Source organism: Myotis nattereri (assembly GCF_964212035.1).
Source record: "Myotis nattereri genome assembly, chromosome: 2".
Taxonomy (NCBI): domain Eukaryota; kingdom Metazoa; phylum Chordata; class Mammalia; order Chiroptera; family Vespertilionidae; genus Myotis; species Myotis nattereri.
In genome coordinates, this window is record NC_138076.1 from 179,752,993 (window position 1) to 179,775,977 (window position 22,985).

At 40.6% G+C, this 22,985-nt stretch overlaps 1 protein-coding gene across 1 annotated transcript in view; it reads right to left on the reverse strand.

Moving 5' to 3' along the window:
- Positions 1-22,985, reverse strand: part of PPFIBP1 (PPFIA binding protein 1) — a 168,612-nt gene that overhangs the window by 8,410 nt on the left and 137,217 nt on the right. The window contains exons 13-25 of the mRNA XM_081082694.1: positions 22,104-22,188; positions 20,109-20,263; positions 13,703-13,815; positions 13,092-13,148; positions 9,171-9,231; positions 8,773-8,802; positions 6,739-6,910; positions 6,241-6,273; positions 3,999-4,149; positions 3,566-3,694; positions 1,787-1,937; positions 970-1,081; positions 754-842 (exon numbers count right to left, since the gene is read on the reverse strand). Of these exons, the coding sequence (XP_080938820.1) occupies positions 754-842; positions 970-1,081; positions 1,787-1,937; positions 3,566-3,694; positions 3,999-4,149; positions 6,241-6,273; positions 6,739-6,910; positions 8,773-8,802; positions 9,171-9,231; positions 13,092-13,148; positions 13,703-13,815; positions 20,109-20,263; positions 22,104-22,188 (1,338 nt within the window). The remainder of the gene's footprint in view (positions 1-753; positions 843-969; positions 1,082-1,786; positions 1,938-3,565; positions 3,695-3,998; positions 4,150-6,240; positions 6,274-6,738; positions 6,911-8,772; positions 8,803-9,170; positions 9,232-13,091; positions 13,149-13,702; positions 13,816-20,108; positions 20,264-22,103; positions 22,189-22,985) is intronic.

Below are 22,985 nucleotides of genomic sequence, written 5' to 3' on the forward strand. Positions count from 1 at the left end.
TATTTAAAGGAGATACTTATGGTAGTTGAATCCATAGCCCAGCTCACAAAAAAAATAAAATAAAATAAATAAAATAAAATAAATTTTGTTTCAGTAAAAGTATGTCAGGTAGAACCCAGGTAGTACTGTGGCATCTAGAACACGTTCTCCTGGAATCTATCTCTCCCCACTGTTGTAAAGCAGGGGAAAGTCCTTCTACCCCTGGGGCAAAAGGCTAGACATATGAAACCATAATGAAGGAATCAGAGTGAAAGTCAACCTTTCCCCTACTTCTTTACCCCAGGGTGACTCCCGCCCTAGCAGAACTGGGCAGAAGTGAGGAGGTTCCAGGTAACAGTTCTCAAATGTGAGAGGGAAGGGAGAAGACAAGTTCCTCTGGATTTCAGGCCAGAAGGGTAGCCTTTCCTGAGTGGTCACTGCATATAGGAATATAAAATTTAAAAACTGCCAGGGATTAAAAACTCCACACTCTATTTTTAAAAAAAAACATAAGATATAATTCACTCACCATACAATTCGCCCATTCAAAGTATGCACTTCAATGTCTACAATATTGATTATACATGAAATCAATTTTCTGGATAGTTTGACTTAAATTAGGTTTTAAAATCCTCCAACACTGCTGCAACCACCAAATCCTACAATTTAAACCTAATGGGAAATATTCCTGCCCCTATCTTCAAGTTAAAGCAACGTATTCAAACTTGGTGGATCCTTGTGAAAACCCCCACACCCCAGGAGGGAATCACTTACGATAGTCATGTAATGGAGCATTCGACCATCTACCCGGCCTTCATCAAACTGGGTCTTGTACTGGGGGAGGCCAATGTCATCCAACCATCCTAAAGGAGAGAAATTCGCGTGGTTAATGTGCCACAGAATACCTGTTCTTGTGATTAAAAAGGAAGAGTGGCATTATTTATTTGCTTGCTTTCTTATTTAGGAGTTCAGGAATTTAAAACCTCTTACTAGTGACCCAGTTGAAATCCAGTTTTCCGTGATTGGTTTCCTCTTCAGATCCCAGAGCTTGCAATGCCAGCTGGAGTTTCTTTCGATGAAGTGAATGCTTGATTCCAAGTTCCTGAAATAATAAACAGAAACACTGGCTTTACAATCCTGTCAATACGGGCTGGGTGCCACTGGCAATGGATGCAAATTCCTCCAAAATGAAGCGAACATCTGAGAGCCAACAATGACATTAAATCAGAATGCTAACTCTGGCTAGTAAAGAGTTGCTGAACAAAAGGCCCCTAGAAGGCCAAGACCACTGGAGTTAGTTCAGTGGGGAGTGTGAGACATTCACTAGCAGGCTCCTTTCTGGAACTGTAGGATGCAGAACAGGAATTCTACTCTTATTAAATAATTGGGAAATAATTGGGAAATGTTAAATGATGGAACATAAAATGTAGAGCTCTTTTTTTGTTGTTGTTGCCTTTTGCAAAGTGAAGTTGAATTGCATATATTACATTGGGGAGACGGGTTAATAACGATAAAGCCACAGAATGATTTTGAGAAATATGAGCTTAAGGTTTATTATTATGGCCATACAATTATTTTTCATTAAAATGCCCAGTGGCTTAAGTGTTCCATAAGGAATCATTACAACCAGACCCTTTGTTTTTAGTCCATGAAATAAAATAAGCACGAAGCAGGAAAGCCAGACTTTTCCAAGAGCACTTACTGGTTCCCCCCATTCCCATTTAAGGCATAGAAAGCAATCCTACATTCACATTCTCTATCTCTCTCTCAGAATTCATTATGTAAACAAAAACCAAGAAGCAGTCACCTTCTCTAGATCTTGTTGAGAAGCCTGCAAAAGTGTTTGGCCAGATGCAATCCAGTGCTTGCCAGAATTCAGGTAGGACCCCAAGCCCTGTTCCACAAGCCAATTGCAAACCTGCTCCTTGGTCCATTTGGCAAATGGCATATCCAAGTCACTACAGGAAAATGAACAATTGTATGAAAAACAATTCAAAGCCAATCCTATGGCTTATCATCAAGGTTGAACAACTGTATGTACAACAGATATGGGTATTTACTGGTGATACACATTGGACTGTGCAAAGCTTAATATCAGTACATATTTGGAAGAGGAAGTGGCACTGGAGTTGAAAGTGACCTTGTGAGACCAATCTTTATTTCAAATGAAACCACAAAAGATGCAATGTGGGTTAGCAAAAGCATGTTCTGTAGAAGACCGAGTTGAACCAACAAGTCAAGTCATTGTACTAGTTTCAACCAATGTTGTTTGAAGACTGAATTCACAACAGAAAACACTAGGTCAGATGAAAAGAAACTCAAGTAAAACTTGAATTAATTTTAGCAGAATGATGGTTTCTTTCCAGGTGGTAATCAACGAGAAGGGGGCAATATGTCACCACTGATTATAAGAAAGTATAATCAAAGCAAATTTCTGTTTTCTTTTACTTTGACACACAAATAGTATTCCTGTTTGAAAAAAAAAAAAAAGTGGTGATAAGACTTTTGTCTGTTTTAGCAGCACAAGGAGGTTCTCTACTGTGTACCAAGAGAACATATGGCAAATGAGACTGCTCAGTATTTGGAGAAGGCTAAACAGAGTTAAAAGACTTAGTATCAATGATTGGTGCTAGATGTTTGCCAACCCCACCCTTTTTATGCTCAGTAGGTCAGTATAGTACAGGTAGTTCCAAACCAGCCCTGAACTGTGGGAAAGGTGTAGGAAAAGTTCTTAGACTCATAATAACTAAAACATTACATAGTCCTAATAAGTTTAAGATTTCTGATAGAATCTATATCTTTAGGTGCTTTCACAGGTTCCATTGTTTATTAAACAGTGATTTGTCAGATACTTAGCACATATAAACTAATTTAATCTTCAAAACCATTTTTCAGGAAAGATACTAATACATACCACAAGAAACAGAGACACAACGCATGAAAGTAGCTGTTCAACGTTATCCAGCTTATAGGAAGTGGTAAGACCAGAAATCAGACCCAAGCAATCTGCCTCTAGAGCAGTGGTTCTCAACCTTCTGGTCCTTTAAATACAGTTCCTCATGTTGTGACCCAACCATAAAATTATTTTTGTTGCTACTTCATAACTGTAATGTTGCTACGGTTATAAATCATAATGTAAATATATGATATGAAGGATGGTCTTAGACGACCCCTGTGAAAGGGTCGTTCGACCGCCAAAGGGGTCGCGACCCACAGGTTGAGAACTGTTGCTCTAGAACCTACTTGTAAACCTACTTGTCCTATCTTTGCAAGGCTATGCTTTAGAGTACTTATAATTATTTTCTTTGAAAACTAAGTCTGATATTCATTCTAATACAGATGTTGCGGGCACTTCAGCTGTGGCTCCTCACCTAGCTCAGATAGCCCACATCTGCTGCACAGTTGTTCACCAACCATTGCCAAATTACACTGCTCTAAAGATGGCAGACCCTTCCAGTAGGCATGGCAGTAAGCAATGGATCTGACTGTGCAACCCAGGGACAATACTAGCATTGCTGGTGCTCATGAGACTCCCCCCTGATGCTTGGGTAGAGATGCGGAAGTCCATTAGTTTGGATGTTCTTACCTATTAGATTGTCCCAAATCTCGAGACCAACCCAATCGGGGCCCAGCAGTTGCCCTTGTCCCTCCTCGTTTGAATTCAGTTTCAGACATGTCATCTGGGTTGAATGTAGTTGACTGACTTCTCCTAAGTCTGAAGAAAAGATACAACACACATTGCCTTGTATTCGACCTGAGGAGGCCTTAGACTAAGAGGAACATTTGTAATCGGTGTATACATTTGAGTTACTCCTCTTTGTCTGTCATTAGAGTAGACATTTGGATTTAAAGTTTGCGACCCAATGAGTTAATGAATCCCAAATCACAATCTTCCTTCCAGAAGAGGAACACGGAAGCTTTACAATTTCATATCCATTTTCAGCCCATTTTCCATTTCTTCCTACGTTTGAACAACATATAAGACAAAGTCCATTCCACTTGTTCGCCCTGTTACTTACTTTCCAAAGAGTTTCATGATGCCTCGGGATTTCTTTTTGGAATCTGGAGATGATGGGGACATCTGGAAGGGGCTGCTCCCCTGTGAACCTTTTGGCCGAGGAGATACACCAGCCAGGTCTAGGTGCTCGGCTGTCTCCTTTTCTGTTTCAGCTATTCCAAGAAGAGAAAACAAACTCAATGAATTTTAATATAGAAAATGAGCATGATTAGAGGTTAGGTTCTTGGCTTTAACAACTGGTAAGAATTCTTCTGTGGGCCTATAAACCAAAAAGCACCCTGTTCTACTCTACATCAGTTGTGTGTAAAGTCAATTAACTTAAGAAATACAACACCTTTGAGATTCAAAGGTGTGATAGGATTGCCATATTCTTTCCTTAAGTAATTTAATTCATAATGGAATTATTCTCAATACTGCTATACCATTTGGTACTGCTGACTATCTCCTACATCCTTCAGAGTCACCATCTTCCTTAGCTTCTTGGCATGACTCTCTCCTAGATCTGCTATCTGATAGTTCCTTCTTTGCTATAGCACCCTGTTTACCCTTCCTCCTCCACTCCACTCCAAGATTCTTTTCTAAGTTCCCTCTGCAGGATCTCTTGACAAGCCCACCCACTCAATGCTCAGCACTAAATGATGGCTTCACTCATTGATAAGCAGCTGACATCAAAATCCATGGGCCTCATCTTTTTCTCCAGCCTCAGTATCTGCTGTGTATATTCCCAGTTCAGTGTGCCAGGGGTATCTCGGACTCAGCAAAATTCCCATACAATTTTTTTCTGAGTCTTCTCTTGATATCCTTATTTAATATTTCATTAATATTAATTAATAGGTTCCTTGCACTCCAGTTCAAACTCTTTGTCATTTTCTTTTCATTCCTTCCTTACCTTTGGCATTTATTTCAAATCGGTTACCAAGTTCTGGCAATTCTTTATTCAAGAAATGTATTTTTGTTCATAACCTATTACATCCTAGGCACTGAGAGAAGAATGAACTGAATATGAAATTTTTTTGTTTGATATAAAATTAGTGTCTGTTGATTCTGCCTTACAAAAATAACATCCAAATTTGCTACTCTGGGATCTTCAAGCATTAACTATTTTAGTTCTTTTAACTGTTCCTTAATGGGTGATCCCACACTAGCAAACACAAGGGATACTGTTTCTTCAGTGTGAGTTTTTACACTTTTATGGAGGAAAGTAAAAGTTGTACAAAAATCACAGGAGCAGTGTCTTAGAGAGTGGTAAAGGTTGCAGAGGTTGACTTTTCTATGAAGCAGAGCTGTGGTTATAGGTTACAGTAAGCAGCATTTTCCTCTTAGCATTGACAATACCTTTCTAAGAAAGGTTACAAAACATTTGAAAATAGTTATCTGGATGAATCAGTTTATTTTATTCATCCAGTGTTCATTTTAGACATTTAAGGCTACAAAGAGAGAGGAGTCACCTTTGATGACCCATGTGAATAGATATGTGGATATCTATACAAGGTAACAGAGTCTGTTGGAAACCCAAAGGAACTTTCCATTCAAATCCTTACAGTCATGATGGGTATTGATGTTCCTGAAAAGTTGCCCACCCCACCCTCATTTCAAAAGCATCTCATTTTTATGTTTAGACTTTTTTTTTCTTCCCCCTCCAGGAAGCCTGCCCTTTAAAGAGGAAAACTGAACTTCCTCCTCAGAAAATCACTTTGGGGGCAACTCCTCAAAGAACACATTGAGTTCATCATGAAATGTTCCCTCTACCTTCAAAGCAATAACATGTCAGGAGAACGTTCCCATAAGAGAATTAAGTCTAAAAAACCATTTTCAAACTCTTCCACAGATCTCTCTATTTGGCTAAAAATGTATCTTTTTGGAGGCTGGGGAAGATGGAAACATGGGGCAGGAAGAGCCAGGACCTGGGCGTTAGCGTGAGAGGAACTGTGCTTCAAGGGTGAAAGCTGTTTAAATGCCAGGACACGCCTGCCCTGCACTCAGAGGGATGCTGTGTGCGCTGGATCCCCCCAGTGCTGCTCGCAAGGTGTCATTAGCATTGCTTACAACAGCATTTCCGCTTGAAAGCAAAGGTTCTACAGAGAGTCCTTTTTAGCAGAAGGTGGAAAGAACCCTCCGGAGTAGAGAACTACATTTTTTGGTGGCTGCCAGCGCGCTTTCTAGAGATCACAGATGCCAAGAGCAGGGATTAGCCCGGTTTGGAGCGCAGCGCTAGCCGAGGCTGGCATGCAGGGGTACGATACCTAAGGTGGGTGCACTGGCACTTCGTTTACGATCTTCAGATATCCCAACAACGCACACAATCACACGCAGCCCAATGGAGAGAACACAGGGGAATGACAAAATGAAACACAGATCAGACTCCTACTCCCAAAGTACACACGGTGGAGGGATGGCGAGTTCCACACGACTCCACGCGCAGTGTCAACATGGGGTTAATTTGTCCACGTGAAAAACAGATGGGAAGCTGGTTACAATGAAGTCAGAGGGAATCATGGTTTTAGGTCTTCCTTCTGTGTACACCCCAGAAGAGATAGCCAGGGAGTCTACACAGAGCTACCTTCAGCAGACCACTGAATTAAATCCATGGAAGCATTTTTTTTTGCTAATTTCCTCCCTACGTCATTCACCTTCATTTCTGAGAAAGAGAAATGCATAAATAGATGAGTCGGGGAAGGGAAGAGACTGTTCTCTTCCTGGTTCTGATGGAATTAGGGCAAAGGCGTTTTGGCCAGACCTACCCAAGTTCGGCGCACTTGCTGTCCTCTTATTACTTTTTATTTTAAAGAAGCCACGACCAAAGGAAGATCTGCCTTTTCGGGTGCCAAAGGGGTTGTCATCCAAGCAGGCATCATGCCCTGGGGCTTTGGGCGGGAGGGTCCCAAACGGGCTGCTTTCTACTGAAGCTTTATCCTGAGAGAGAAGTAAAAATAAATGAAGCAACACCAATGCACATAATTATGAGCACCTGCCAGGCACATACTGAATATGTTACATATGTGATTGCAGTTAAAGGAATAACTAAACTAGTACATTGATTATGAATACCAAGTGCCACATGAGAAGTTCAAAAAGTCAATTCTTAAGCTACTTAAGAAACAACAAAACATGCTTGTCACTAACTTATAATTCATATTTAAATATTAGGGACTTTAAAAATTAGGATAGACAGAGAAATTCTCAAGTGTTCTTTGCCTTATCCCCCCCCCCCCCCAAAAAAAAAACCACATAGAGATAAAAAACCAGAATAGCAATAGACTTCTTTTCCAACAATTATGACACAGATCTGGCTATGAGACAGTTCATAGTCTTTATAATATAACTGCATCTATAGAAGCCCAATACAGCATAATATACTTCCTCCAGAAAGTGGGCATTATTCACAAGCTTCTACACAGGCAGTATAAAGAGATTGTACTTCAATTATTTTAAATATTCTCCTCAAATAATTAATGAAATGAAGGTATAATCAGCAACTGTTTAAACTATTTTTGAAATGAAATCCTGGGATATATTCATATCCTGCCTGAAAGTTGCTAAATTTGGCTTAACAATTTTCAAAAACTGTGATATATTCAGATACCCTTACCTAAAACTAAACTGACTATAATTAAATTGTTCTTGGTTGATTCAGAAGCTACTTCAGATTTCTACAGTATTTCAGAACTTCCACTGTGATTAAATTATGCTTTTTAATGCTGCTTAATATTTTTAGCTTTCTGGTTATTTGAACTGGCAATTACAGTAACATGGTCTTTTATATGGTTTCAGTATTATGCAACAATGCTTTTGTTTGGATGCTCTCCTTTCTCTAACATCTCCTGCCCTCTGTTTCTTCCGAAGTGGAGAAAAGGGCAAGGGGATGGATATAGGCTCTTAAGGTGGTTGGTTCTTTTACTCTACATATTTACTGCTCATAGTAACTAAAAGTTTACAGATGCCACAGATTAGTGGCACTAATATTCATGTCTTAGCGCTGATGTCAAAAGCACTCGGCTATGGAGTTGGCGGGGCGAAAAGAACAGAGGATGGCTTTAATCACGGCTGTGCCCGCTGTCTGTGCTGCCTCAGCCCTACCTACACTATGACTCAAGGCACCGGGAGCCAAGAGCCAAGAAATTGCACCTGGAAGTAGCCTGTCTACCAGACGGTAACCTCTGCGAGGCTAATGATCGAAAACCAGAGGAAAGAAGACCCAGAGCACATCTCAACGATGCCTCTAAAATGGCAGACTGTTTGCTGTAGGTGGACAGTGGTTGCATAAAATAAACCCCTGGTGATCGAAGAAGGGCCTTCTGTGAGGTCAAAGGAAGCCCAGTGACAATCGCTAAGAACGTTAAGCTGCGTGACTGAGAGTTTGGCATTTTCTTTTTGTTTTTCCAATAACCTATCGAGGTGAAATTCATGTAACATAAAAGTAACTATTCGAAAGTAATGCAGTGGCATTTAGTACATTCACAATGTGTTGCAAACAACCGCCTCTATCTAGTTCCAAAAGGCCTCCATGTTCTAAAGGAAAACCCCTTAGCATTAAGCGGCTTCTCCCCCTTCCACTCTCCTCCGCCCCTGGCAACCACCAGCCTCCGAGCTGTCTCTATGAATTTATCTAGCCTGGATATTTCACATAAATGGAATCATATAATATGCGATCATTTGTGTCTGGCTTCTTTCATTTAGTATGTTTCTGAGAGTTTTGTCTACTAGAGGCATTTAAGCAATCTTATGCATTAGAAGTCTAAAACATTTTTACATTGCAACCTGGACATGAAAATTACCTCTGGAGGCTTCTGAATAGACTCCTTTTCCTGTTCAAAACAACAACAGTTAAGATTGTTATAGGAATCCCTTATATATTCATAGTTTGTCACATACAATTCCATAAATTAAAATAAATTTACATATATATCCCAGCTACAAAATCTGTTTCATTTCTTTCCAACAACGTTTTATTATTAAAGTCTCTATTTTTGTTTTTATGCACTACTTTCAATCCTTCCTACCATACTTCTTGATATTTATCCTTAACCCAATCATTTCCTATTATCTAATAATTTTCCATCAAGAAACCACAAGCTCTTCTTAAGAGTTTTACTTGCAACATAGGAAAAGATGAAGATCCCTAAATATTTTCTTCTCAGGGTAACAGACAGGAAAAAAAAAACACAGAACCAACCCCATCTGATGACTCTTTCTTCAGATTGCCCAGGCTGCTAGACTTCTGCAGACTTGAAGTTCTAAAAATAACAATAATAATAATTAGGATTAATAATAAGTGGCTCTGGTGCCACTGTTTTTAAGTAGGATATCTTGGAAAGAAACTAGAATTGTGTGTGGGTTGAATCCTGGTAATAAAAGAACATCTGGATTCCGGCAGTCACTTATGTGCTTAAGAAAATTATAACATTTAGTTCTTTTAAAAGCAGGGGTGGTTAACTGTCCTGCCAATAACTGTAAACGTCCTGCACATGTTTGAGTAGCTGGAAAAACACTTAGGACTATTCTTGTGATGTCAATATTCGAAAATTTAAACCAGTTTTCTGAGGCCTAATGTTATATCCTTTGCAAATATACCTTTATACACTGGGAACTTTTTAAGTATTCATATACTGTCCTATCTAATAACAGACAAACATGGTAATTGACCGTACCTTTGCTACACCTCCCATTGGCTAATCAGCATGATATGCAAATTAACCCAACCAAGATGACGGCCGGCAGCCACTCACTGAAGCAAGCAGGAGGCTTGCTTGCTCCAGTGATGGAGGAAGCCAAGGTTCCCCGCCTGCTGCGGCCCAGCTCTGAGCTCCGAAAGCAACAAAGTTTCAATTATAGAAGCTAAACAAACCCCAGCTACCTGCTTTCAGCAGGCCGTGGCCTCAGAGCTGGAGCGAGCAGGAGCCGGCTCTCAGCTCCAGTGACAGCAACAAAGTTTCAATTATAGAAGGTAAATAAATCCCAGAATAAAAGAAAAACAAAATGGAGAGGCTGGGAGCTTCAGTCGCTGGCCAGTCTGAAAACGGCCCTCAGCCCCTCGCCCAGACTGGCCAGGCACCCTAGTGGGGACCCCCACCCTAAAGGGGGTGTGGCCAGCCTGAAAACAGCCATCAGCCCCTCATCCAGACTGGCCAGGCACCCCAGCAGGACCCCCACCCTGATCCGGGACACCATTCACGGCAAACCAGCTGGCCCCCACCCGTGCACCAGGACTCTATCCTATATAGTAAAAGGGTAATATGCAAACTGACCCTAACAGCAGAAAGACTTGGAATGACTGGTCACTATGACACACACTGACCACCAGGGGGCAGACGCTCAATGCAGGAGCTGCCCTCTGGTGGTCAGTGTGCTCCCACAGGGGGGAGCTCCGCTCAGCCACAAGCCAGGCTGATGGCTGCCAGTACAGCGGTGGTGGTGGGAGCCTTTCTTGCCTCCTCAACAGCGCTAAGCATGTCCGACTACAGCTTAGGCCTGCTCCCCACTGGCAAGTGGACATCCCCCGAGGGCTGCTGGGCTGCCAGAAGGGTGTCTGATTGCCAGCTTAGGTCCAATCCCCCAGGGAGCAGACCTAAGCCAGCAGGTGGTCATCCCCCGAGGGGTCCCAGACTGCGAGAGGGCACAGGCTGGGCGGAGGGAACCCCCACCCCCCCACCCCCGAGTGCACTAATTTTTGTGCACCGGGCCTCTAGTTTACATATAATCCTCTAATTAAAATAAAGGATGAGGCCATGGCCAGTGTGGCTCAGTTGGTTGGGTGTCATCCTGTGCACCGAAAGGTTACTCGTTCCACTCCCGGTCAGGGCACATGCCCGGGTTGTGGACTAGGTCTCCAGTAGGGGGAGTGCAGGAGGCAGCCAATCGATGTTTTGCTCTCACACCAGTCGATGTTTCTCTCTCCCTCTCCTTTCCTCTCTCTCTAAAAATCAATTTAAAAAATCTCTTACAAAAATAAATAAAGCATGAAAATTTTACTTTTCAATTCTCAAAGAAATCGATTTTCTGAGTCTGACAGAGCACTTCATTTGTAATTCTGATCAAAGCATAGTAGAGGAATTCCTCTTACTGTCCGTATAAATTCATTTGCTATCCTCGTCACAGCAAAGTGACATTGTAAACATTCGAAGGCACTCTCTTTAACAGGATTAGCATTCAGTTTTATAGAGCTGGTCTTATTTAAAACTGAAGGCAGGAATATGGTACTAGTTTCAAAAGAGAGAGGAAAAAGGTAATACTTTTGCTCAAAGAAACAGAATAATATAAATACCAGGTGTACCGGTTAATAACGTGGATTTTGCAATCAAAGAAAATGTGATCATTTCAAGAGAAACATCAAAAGTGCTTTATTCAAAGTAATGTCCATCGCTAGCTATACATTTCCCCCATCCTTCAGGTAATTTGTGGGTACCATCTCAATAGAACATTTTTTGTTTTGAGGCAAACCATTCAGAGACCCAATTTTCCACTTCTTCGTACGTTTTGAAATGCTGCTCAGAGAGTGCGTGTGCCATCAATCAGAACAAGTGGTAATCTGAAGGAGCAAGGTCTGGTGAATACAGTGAGTGGGTTAATACTTTCCAGGCAATATCTTTTACCATGTCTTTAACTGGTTTAAATGTGTGATGGTGCGTCATCATGAAGCAAAATTACTTTGCTGTCTTCAGGCCCATTCTGGTCATTTCACAATCAAATCGCGGTTTCAAATTGATTATTTGTTGTCAGTAGCGATCAGTATTAATGGTTTCACCTGGTTTTAGAAGCTCATAATACACCACACCTTCCTGATCCCGCCAAACGCAGAGCATTGTCTTCTTTCCGAAGCGATTTGGCTTTGCAGTCGATGTTGATGGTTGACCTGGATCAACACATGATTTTGTGCGTTTGGGATTCTCAAAATAAATCCACTTTTCATTGCCAGTCACAATTCCATGCAAAAGTGAATTTCTTTCGTGTCGTTGAAACAACATTTTACTGATGACTTTTCGGTTTTCTATTTGTCTTTCGTTCAGTTGATGTGGCACCCATTTTCCTTCCTTTAAAATCTTTCCCATGGCTTGTAAATGATCAGAAATTGTTTGCTGAGCAACGTTTAATCCTTCTGCAAGTTGTTTTTGAGTTTGACACGCATCTTCATCCAATAATGCTTATAATTGTTGGTCTTCAAACTTTTTCGGTTCACCTGGATGTTCTTTGTCTTTCACATCGAAATCATAACTTTTAAAGCATTTAAACCAGCGTTCACAAGTATCTTGAGATGGAGCATGCTCACCATAAGCTTCCTGAAGTATACGATAACTTTCAGCAGCACTTTTCTTCAAAATAAAGTTATGAATTAAAACTTCCCGCAAATGCTCTTTTTTTGGCACAAAATTTGACATTTTTAAGCATAAAAAGTATCTATGAGGTTAATCCCTTCAGCAAATTTGACATATGAAGTTTTGAAGCTTGCTGTCAATACAACAAAACAGCACATATCAAATCGCATATATATCAACATATGTGTAACTCCACCTGTTAAAAAAAATCCGCACTAGTAACTGGTACACCTGGTATACAAACAAATGTTTAAAAGGCATTTGTCATGTATTTTTGTGTAAATACGTTGCCTGAAGTGTCTGCCACCATATAAAGTATAATGGTGAAAAAGATCTTATCTTTGAGTACTTTTTGAGGAATACATTTTCCTAATTTAATCCAGACTTGAACTTGGATAAACGTAGATATTAGGTCAGTTTATCAATCTGAAAGTGCAGAAAACCAATGCAGACTTTCCAGCCACCACACTACTCTGTGATTCTGTTCCGCAAGATTTAATATATCAGCACAAAAGTGAAATTATAAGCACTGAACTTCAGGGGAAAACTGGTAAAGAAGGCTAAAGATCTACAGAAACTTGGCATGAGACAATGATAAGTGAGCAAGTATTTCTTTGTCAACTTACATCCCCCACCCTCACCTCACCTCCACTTTATCATTACAGTTTCATTCATTAATTCAGGCCTCATAGTCACTCACTTTCAATACTGGTTATTGTTAGTGTAAGGGAAGCTTCCTCTACCGGAAGTACCAACCACATTTTTCACAATCACTTATAACTTACGAAAGACTGTCAGACATTTGGGTTTCAACAGCAGCGCCAAGGGTTCTTTTTCCATCACTAAAATTTAAAAAAAAGAAAGTATTTGTAAACTTCATGAAGAAAAGACCATATATATTCAAAGTGAACAGAACTGTGAAAAACAAACACTTGGGCAAGGAAAGTTATTTCTCTTTTTTTTGGTATTGTGTTTTATTTTATTGTCTAACTGTAAGATTAGGCAATTAATTTGGGACTATGTTCCCGCAAAATCCTATTTGCCTATGCAAAAACTATTGTATCCCTGTCCTATCTCCTTCATAGCCATTGTCGTCTCAGGCACAGGACTGCTGCTATTCTGCTCACAGCCCTTTGAGGGGCACCTAGGACATAGACCGCCCCCCCCCCCAACCTGACCCAAAGCACATCCTCAGCCTCCTCTCCAGTTACTTCTGGCTTCACACCTGTTATTTCAATAACACAAAACTGATAAGGTTTCCTGGCGCATGTCTTACTGTTTCTTGCTTCTCTGGGTAAGAAATCGTGTCTGTCAATAAATGCAAAGCACCCTTGCTTCTGATTGACCTACTTTTTCAAACATTTATATTTGCAACATTAGGACATTAATGACATACTTCTCAAATGAAGTCTCGGACTTAGGAGGCAATTTTGCTTTCTCAGGCGTTTCCAAGCCTTTAGATGCTGGTAATAATGAAGGGGTTGACACCTGCAAGATGCTGGTGTGGAACTGTAATATAATAATAAAAAGTCAAAAGTGAGTCACATCAAACGAAACACAAGCCATAGAGCAACCAAAATTCAGGATATAAACACCTAGAAGTGCTAATCAGAGAAAACATTCTGGAGGAAGGTAATTTTTGAACCTGGTTCTGTATAAGATACTGAATATTGTAAGACACAATAAATACCATTAATTAAGTTAATAGTAAAATCTTAACACTTGCCTAAGGCAAGTCACTTCACTGGGCATCAATTTTCTGTGTAAAATGAGCACTACTTTCACTTTAGTTTCTACTGCTAGTCTAAAATAAAATGTTGGTCACTCCAGTTAATTATTATTTTGTGTGTGAGCAAGCTAATTTCAATGAACAGAATTAATGAAAAATAAAATTAAAACAATTTATAATATACTTTGTGATTATACTATTTAAAACACTTTGCTTAATAGTAGCAATACTACAACAACAACAAAAATACACTTTCCCACACAAATGCCTTGTGTATCCTGAGGATAGACTCTGAAAAAAAAATTATATATTCTGGTTTTCAATAATTTCTGACAACCAGAGAGCAGTTAGATGGTTGGACACATCATGAACAAATAAATGAAACACTTGTAGCAAATATTTCAGTAAAAAAGTGAACAAAACTCGCCTCAGTGAGTTGACTCACTTCTGCAGGTCAACCAACCATGACTCACCTCTGTAAGCCAGCCACCAAGGTAGGGACTCACACCAGCAAACACACCTCTAAATGCCACCCAGTCAACAACAGTCTCACCTTCATAACCAAATCCGGCTGCTGTCAACTCACTCCTGCTTCCTCTGAAGGTCCACCAGTCCCTGAGCTCCAAGCATCCTAAAATCCTCTATAACAGTGGTTCTCAACCTTCCTAATGCGGCGACCCTTTAATACAGTTCCTCATGTTGTGGTGACCCCCAACCATAAAATTAGTTTCGTTGCTACTTCATAACTGTAATTTTGCTACTCTTATGAATCGTAATGTAAATATCTGATATGCAGGATGTATTTTCATTGTTACAAATTGAACATAATTAAAGCATAGTGATTAATCACAAAAACAATATGTAATTATATATGTGTTTTCCAATGGTCTTAGGTGACCCCTGTGAAAGGGTCACTCGACCCCCAAAGGGGTCGCGACCCACAGGTTGAGAACCACTGCTCTATATGATCAGCTTGGAGAGGGTGTCCCTGACCAACGAAGTCCACTCTCTTAAATAAGCAATAAATTCAGCTTTGTGAGTTTTGTTTCAGTTACTGAGCGGTGGTCTCATCCCTGGACACTATCAAAGGTTATAAAATGTGAAATCTGTTAAAGTAACCGGATTGGGCCCAAGATGGTGTGGGTCATGCTAAGCCCGGCATCAGCAAACCTGAACGGAATGAAATGTCTGTGCTCAGCTCTCCCAGAAAAGGAGGGCCTAGGTCAGCCCAGCAGTACTGCTTGCTCCCACAAGTTACCTGACGGGGCTCCAAGACTCCCCTTTGCTCCATGTAAGGAAAGTAACCCTGTTTTAACCAATCAGCAAGTGCCTCACATAACTTCCCTGCTCCTGCTCACTTCTACAAAAAGCCTTTCATCTTGTACAGCTCCTTGGGCCTTTCTATCTCATCTCCTAGATTGGATGCTGCTGGATTCATGAATTGATGCATTAAGCCAACAAGACTTTTTAAATTTACTCAGTCGAATTTTGTTCTTTAATAAGTCATCTTATTATAAAAGAGATTATTTCACTATCTTTTTTTTTTCCAGTTTGAATCTTTATGATTTATCCTGGACAACTTATTTAATGATCATCCCTGCTTCCTGAAGTTCTTATCTCCTTGGGTTCCTATTCATGAAAAAAGGAACAAATGAACTTCCACTAGCAGACTGATTTTCTTTATTTCCTTTCAAACTTTAGGGCTTTAAATCCAACTTCAAGTCTCCCTCCTGGCGTTTAGTTTAAAACTAGTGACCCCGTGCACGAATTTGTGCACATTGAAAGGAAATTAATTAGAAGGCGGGACTGGGTTCAGACTCGCCCTGGAGCCAACCTCCTGCGGTTTGGTGCCTGCAGAGTGAGTGGGGTCCCTCTGGCAGGTGGGGTCCCTCGGCCTGGCCTGGGGTGATCGGGCCAAAACTGGGGACTGGGCCAAAACCGGCTCTCCAACATCCCCCAAGAGGTCCCAGAGTGCGAGAGGGCACTCTGCAAAGTTGCTGTAGTACAGGGTGTGGAACACAAATGCAAGTGTGCAATAAATCAGATTTGGGGCCAACAGTGCCCCAGTGTGACCCTGTGAGGAATCGGGCTCTCTCCTCTCTGGTTTTGGGGTGCGTCACTCGAGAACCACCGCTGCCAAGTCACTGCTGCTTGGCCGCTCCAGCGTTGAGCGTCTGCCCCCTGGTGGTTAGTGCACATTATAGCGACTAGTCGGATGGTTGAACACTTAGCATATTAGCCTTTTATATGTATATGTATATGTATATGTATATGTATATGTATATGTATATGTATATGTATATGTATATGTATATCTCTATATCTAGATAGATGTGGCTGAACACCTTCAATCCTCATCAAATCATTCTTGCTCCAAACTCAAAATCTCTCATTAAAACTAAAATGCTGGGCCCTGGCCAGTGTGGCTCATTTGGTTGAGTGCCATCCCATGCACCAAAAGGTTGTCGGTTAGATTCCTGGTAAGGGCACATTCCCCGGGTTTCAAGCTCCATCCCTGATAGGGGGCGTGCAAGAAGCAGTTGATCAAAGTTACACTCTTGCCTGGATGTTTCTCTTTTCTCCTTTCCTCTCTCTCTAAAAATAAATAAACTATTGTTTAACACCCCCGCCCCCCCAAAAAAAACCCAGACAAAAGAAAAAAATTGCAATGCACCCAGCAAAGACTTTTTTAAGGATATGAGATTATCTGGGTGCATCCTACACATAGCAGCATCCTGTCTCTATAAATATAGCTCACTCAATGGCTGTTGAGTGTAACTTTCCCTTAACCCCTAGAGTGCCGGGGAGCGCTATCGCGCTCCTCCTGTCTTTCGCCAAAAGTGCCGGGAGCACTATCAAAGCTTCGAAATGGCGTCCAGTTCTAAGTCTGCTTTTATTAGTGATGATGATATTGCTAAATATATCAATGTAGTGAAGGTTTCCTTAAGTTTTTGAATATGTAACTTCATTTACTTGCAATTCATAATTTTTTTCCTAAACTGCTGTAAAATCAGCAAAAATGCCTTGGCAATTTTAGCATAGTTCCTAGGATATTGGTTGGCACTCAAAGGGTTAAGCTGTAAATATATATTTAACAATTAGGGACCTTTTTCCTCTAAAACATTTCTTATTCCTTAGCGAGTCCCTTTTTTCTCCAAGTTTATTGACATATAATTGACATACAGCACTGTGTAAGTTTCAGGTTTACGGCATAATGACTTGACTGATTTATATTCTGAAATGATTACCACAATAAGTTTAGTTAACGCCCATCACCTCCGAGACTAAAAAAAGGGAAGAAAATGTTTTTGTTTTCCCTTGTCATTAAAACTTTTAGGATGTGCTCTCTTAGTAACTTTCAAATATACCACACATCAGTGTTAATTATAGTCATATGATTGTACATTACATTCTCAGTAGTTATATTTATCTTATAACTGGAAATTTGTACCTTTTACCACCAATCCACCCACTACTAATTCCTTGCTAATGACATATTTTAGCCCTCTCTTATATTTAAGAGAAATGCTAATTGTTGTCTCCCTGAATTCATTTTCATTCAATTCAAATTTCATCTTCTCATTATGTAATTATCAGCAACAGATATAAAAAGTAAAGATGCCATTTGGTTTCTTCTAATTACTTACTGAGATGAGCAAAGAAGGAACTGTTAAATATAAGGGACCTAAGGTTGTTTTGTTAAAAAATAAAACTTTTTCCCATTCCCAGTCTCTCCAGACAGCACATTATATTAAAACTAGAGGCCTGGTGCATGGATTCGTACACTGGGGGGGCAGGGGGGTCCCTCGCACCGGCGCACAATTAGGACCAGGGAGGGACTGCAGCAGGGCTCCAGGGCATGTCCAGCCCATCTCGCCCAGTCCCAATCAGCCGGACCCCAGCAGCAAGCTAACCTACCAGATGAAGCATCTGCCTCCTAGTGGTCAGTGTGCATCATAGCTATTGGTCAAACAGTTGCTTAGGCTTTTATATATATAGATTAAGAAATGGTTTCAGGGGGCTGTCAGGAAAACAGTCTTAAAATGAAGACATGTGTGTTTCTTTGTTAAGACCTTAGGAAGATTTAAGGGGGTGCTGTCTCACTGACCCTTAAAAACAGATCTTAAACTCTAAAAATAAAGGGATATCCCACAGTAGCCCTACAGGGAACCTAAGGTAGAGAAGGATTATTGTGAAGGTATCTCATTAATCAGATAATGCTTTTATCTAATGGAGTGGATAACAAATTGACTCATAAGAAATTCTGAATGTTTAAAATACTGTACCAAAGGGACTAAAAGGGACAAAGATAGGAAAAAATTAAAGGCGGCTTTGGACCTATATGGACACTTTTACAGAAAACTACTACCTGCAAGTACATCCCCTTCTTGTAGGAAAGGAAGGATGACTCAGAAGGAAAAACCAAGAGCCCAGAGGACTGAGTCCTAACAAAGGAACTGGCACCACACGCCTGGCTAGATTTGGGAATTGCTATGAACTCGTGATGCCTGTGTCCCTTCTGTTGTCCCTCTTTTAAATGAGAGTGCCTGGAACAGTTATGTTATACCTATCCCACAATTGTATGTCAGGTGTGTGGGGGACAGAGAGCTTGTCCCTTAAGTTCCCGGTTCTTAAACTGAATGGAGTGTACCCAAGAAGCTGTTCCCAAGAAGATGCACCTGAGGAGCGTCGTGTACATCATGACCTGGTCTGGATAACAAGTTCCTGGGGTGCTGATGCCTAATTGGAATGAAACTAAGGGGCCTTTGGAGAGGGGTTGGGCACACTGCGCGTGGGAGAGCGATATAAACTGTCGTAGCCAGAGAGTGAGGGACAGATTTATTTTCCAAATGTGGTTGCACCAAGAGATCCCATCTCACATGTTCTTACAATGTGACATTGCCACTTGTCCATCAAGAGGTAACTGATAACTTGCCGAAACTGGTTTGGCTCAGTGGATAGAGCGTCGGCCTGCGGACTGAAAGGTCCCAGGTTCGATTCCGGTCAAGGGCATGTACCTGGGTTGTGGGCACATCCCCAGTAGGAGATGTGCAGGAGGCAGCTGATCGATGTTTCTCTCTCATTGATGTTTCTAACTATCTCTCTCCCTTCCTCTCTGTAAAAAATCAATAAAATATAATTTTTTTTTTTTAAAAAAAGAGGTAACTGATAACTCCTTCTCCATGAATCTGGGTGGGCCTATGACTAAGGAGAAGAGATGCTACATGACTTCTGAGAAACATCATAAAAGGTGATACGAATTTGCCTAGTCCTCTTCTTGGGATGCTCATCTTCAGGACCAGCCATTGTATTATGAGGAGGCCAAGCAGTCACATGCAGTGGGTCCAGCCAGGGCCTCAGCTGAAGTCCCAGCCAACGGCCAGCCTCAACCACCAGATAGAGGAATGGGCGGCCTTCAGGTGACTCAAGCCCCAGCCTTTGCGCCACTCCCGCTGCTGCCAAGTGGAGCAGAGACCAGATGTTCCTGCTGAGCCTGGTCCAAAGGGCAGATTCGTCAGCAAAATAAATGTTGTCATTCAAGACACAAAGTTTTGGGGTGGGGTGCAATAGATAATGGAGAAAGGTATCAGTGGCAATTTGATATGAAAGTAAAATAAGTGAGTTTAAGACTTTATTCCCCTCCAGTTACTTCTTCCAAATCTAAAAAAGTCAGAGGAAAATTTCAATCCTTCATCTTACAGCATCTCCATCAAAGGTGACTCAAATCCATTTCTCTATATAATCTCACTTTATCCCCCCTTTATTTATTCCCTACTTATTATTTAATATGTAGATTAGAATCCCGTATTTAAGGTGACATCTATTCCCCAAGGGGTTCTTATATTTTTCCTGAATTACATAAGCAATTTGACATTGCCCAGGGCATTTATTTATTAAAGAGAAGGGGGAAAAACCTACACACATTTCAAATAAAAACCTATAGAAAAAAAACTTTCAGGGCAAACCAAGACATCAGTATCAAACTGAGAAAAAAATCCCATGTCCACAGCACTTTAACTTTCAATGACACACTCTCTCCAGCCAGAAGAGACTAGTGGGAGTCTATACATACCTCTTCCGGAACACTTGTGTTCAGTGGGTCACGACTGGGAGACCCCATCACTGGCGTGGATGACAGACCTTTCTCCAGCTCCCCAAAACCCTGTACTTCCAGCAACGTGGAGATGGAACTGGAAGTGGGCAGGTCGTCATAGTCACCCTCTTGGCCTAGGAAAAGACAAAGGAAACAGACGGCCAGCAGCAAATTTTCATTTATGGTTCACTTTTGGAAGAAGAATCCCAAATATATTAAATGTAAAAATTTTTCTGATCCTCAAAAAAAAAAAAAAATCAAAAGGTCAGCTTCCGGAATCACTTGAAAAAACAAGGACCTAGGAAACAACACCTTCAACTGGTAGCATCTGAGGCCCCAGGGCTTTGGGCCACATGAGTACCCAGCAGTGGTATTAATAGAGGTATTAACTGATAGTGGTGTCAACAGGGGCAATGATAGACACACAAGATTAAAATTAAAAAGTGAATTCAGTCTGGCCGGTGTGGCTCAGTGGGTGAGCATTTGCCTATGAACCACGATGTCACGGTTCGGTTCCCGGTCAGGGCATATGCCTGGGTTGCGGGCTTGATCCCCAATGTGGGGCGTGCAGGAGTCAGCCAATGAATGAATCTCTCTCCTAATTGATGTTTCTCTCCCTCTCCCCCTCTCTCTCTGAAATCAATAAAAATATCTTTTTTTTTTTTAAAGTGAATTCAGTTCAACTCTCCTGTACTTTCATTTCAAAATTTGGAGGCTTTACACAAATTTCAGTTCAGAAATAACCAAGCTGAGAAATACCAGTGGTACAAAAGAGTCACCATTTAAACAACTCTGTTTTCATCACTACCAAGCTCCTAAAGAAAAAGGAAAAACATAGAAAGAGAAGAAAAAGAGATAACGCCCTTTTGATCCCCCAAAAGGATCCTTTTATTCCACACATTTTAAAGCAGAAAGAACAGCATAATGGGAAAAAGCAACCACGAGTGTCTTCCAAAAGACTTGCTAACTCCAGTGCTTATTTTTAGAGCAAATAACCCCATCTATGCATTGATAATAAACAAGAGACCTTTTAAAGTCCTTAACATTTTTGTTTGTTTTGAATGACTCCAAAAGTTTTCCACATTTGAGGACAACCGATAAAGTAATAATAAATACAACAAACTGCATAACTATCTTTACTTAGATGTCTTACAGGGTGTGTGTGTGTGTGTGTGTGTGTGTGTGTGTGTGTGTTTTCTTTTAATTTAACATTTTCAAAATCGAACATGATGCCCCTTAACCATGCCAATGTTCCTTCTCTAGGTTTCTCTATTTTGGAAAATGGAACTATCATCCAGCCAGTTGCATTAATCAGAGATCTTTCTTAATTCTATCTCTTCTTCATGCTCCTCCACTCATTCAATACATCAACACCAAAATATATTTCCAGTCAGTACCATCAGATCTTTCCATTTGGAATACTGCCACGGCCTCTTAAATAGCTTACCTTCCTTCCAACACTGCTCCCTCCCACTATGGTCTATTTGATACAAAGATCTTATCATTGACTTGTTAAGACCTTTCAGTGGATCCCTAGGGGACAAGTAAGAGGGAAAACTCCTCACCTGTATGATCTGGTTGGTACTCACCTCTAATAATCCTATCTCACTCTTTCTCCTAATCACTACCTTCCAGTTATACTGGTCTTTTACTTCTTAAACACACCAACTCCTCCCTAACCGTCCCCCCATCCCCACTCAAAAAGTTCTTGCATGTGCTGTTGTACTCTCTTTCTGGAACGCTATCTAATGGATTCCTTAGAGAGGCTCTCCCTGGCCAACCAATCTACAGTATGCTCTTTAGCCTATATGCTTTCAGGCAGAGAACAGATGCTGAACAATATCACTGAATGGATGAATGAGCTATCTGATTAGAGATAATGGGTATGTTTCATAAAAGAAATTGAGGCCAAATATAAAAGATTATGGCCACTTAAAAATCAAGTTAAGTAGAAAACATTTAGAGCTACAGTACCTTTTTTACCTTGGGCCAGTAACACCGTATCTTGCATTTTCTTGTACCTGTTCAGGCATTGTCGAAGATCTTCTATTTTCCGATCCTATTAATAAAATAAATTATCTTCTAATGCTATGATTTTAAAATGGTAAAAGTAATTGCAACACAAAGATAAGTAGACATGAGTTATTTACATTATTTAAAGAATATTTCTAAACTTTAGTAAAACTAGTAATATCTAGAACATCTTTCCTACATATATCAGAGATATAGAAAAAGTACCTCTAAATTTAGAGATCCTATCACTCAGCTGCCATCTTTAAAAAACAAAAACAAAACAAGGTAGTAAGATACAAAAAAAAAAGAAAGAAAAAGAGAACAAGAAAAAAAAGTCAACTTTAATTACTTTCCTCTCTAACTTATATGCCAAGTCTTGAAAAACAGATCTACACCTGCTGTGTTTATCAACTGTCATTCATGGCCACCTGGCTTTTCCCTTCTCAAAGCATGCCTTTCAATTAGTCATCAGAGAGCTATTTACTAAAAACAATGAACACTTTTATATTTTCTCTAATTTGACCTCTAGTTGGCACTTGATTGACTCCACTCTTTCCTTCCTCTTTTACTTTTCTTTCCACTCTTTCTTTTCTTCTATTTTGATTTCTTAATCCCTTGATGAGATAGATATTCCACTTCTATAACCCCACTATTACCCAACCCAGCCAATAAAATATAGAGCCTTACGGTTTTGTCCGTTACCCTCTTCTCTTTTCCCCATGCCCTTAACTGTGGTGGGTTATAAAAGTGAGCTCTCTAGCTCCTCCCACACTGAGTGTGGGCTTGGCCATGTGACCCACTTTGGCAAATAAGATATCAATAAATGTGGTTTAAGCAAAGGCT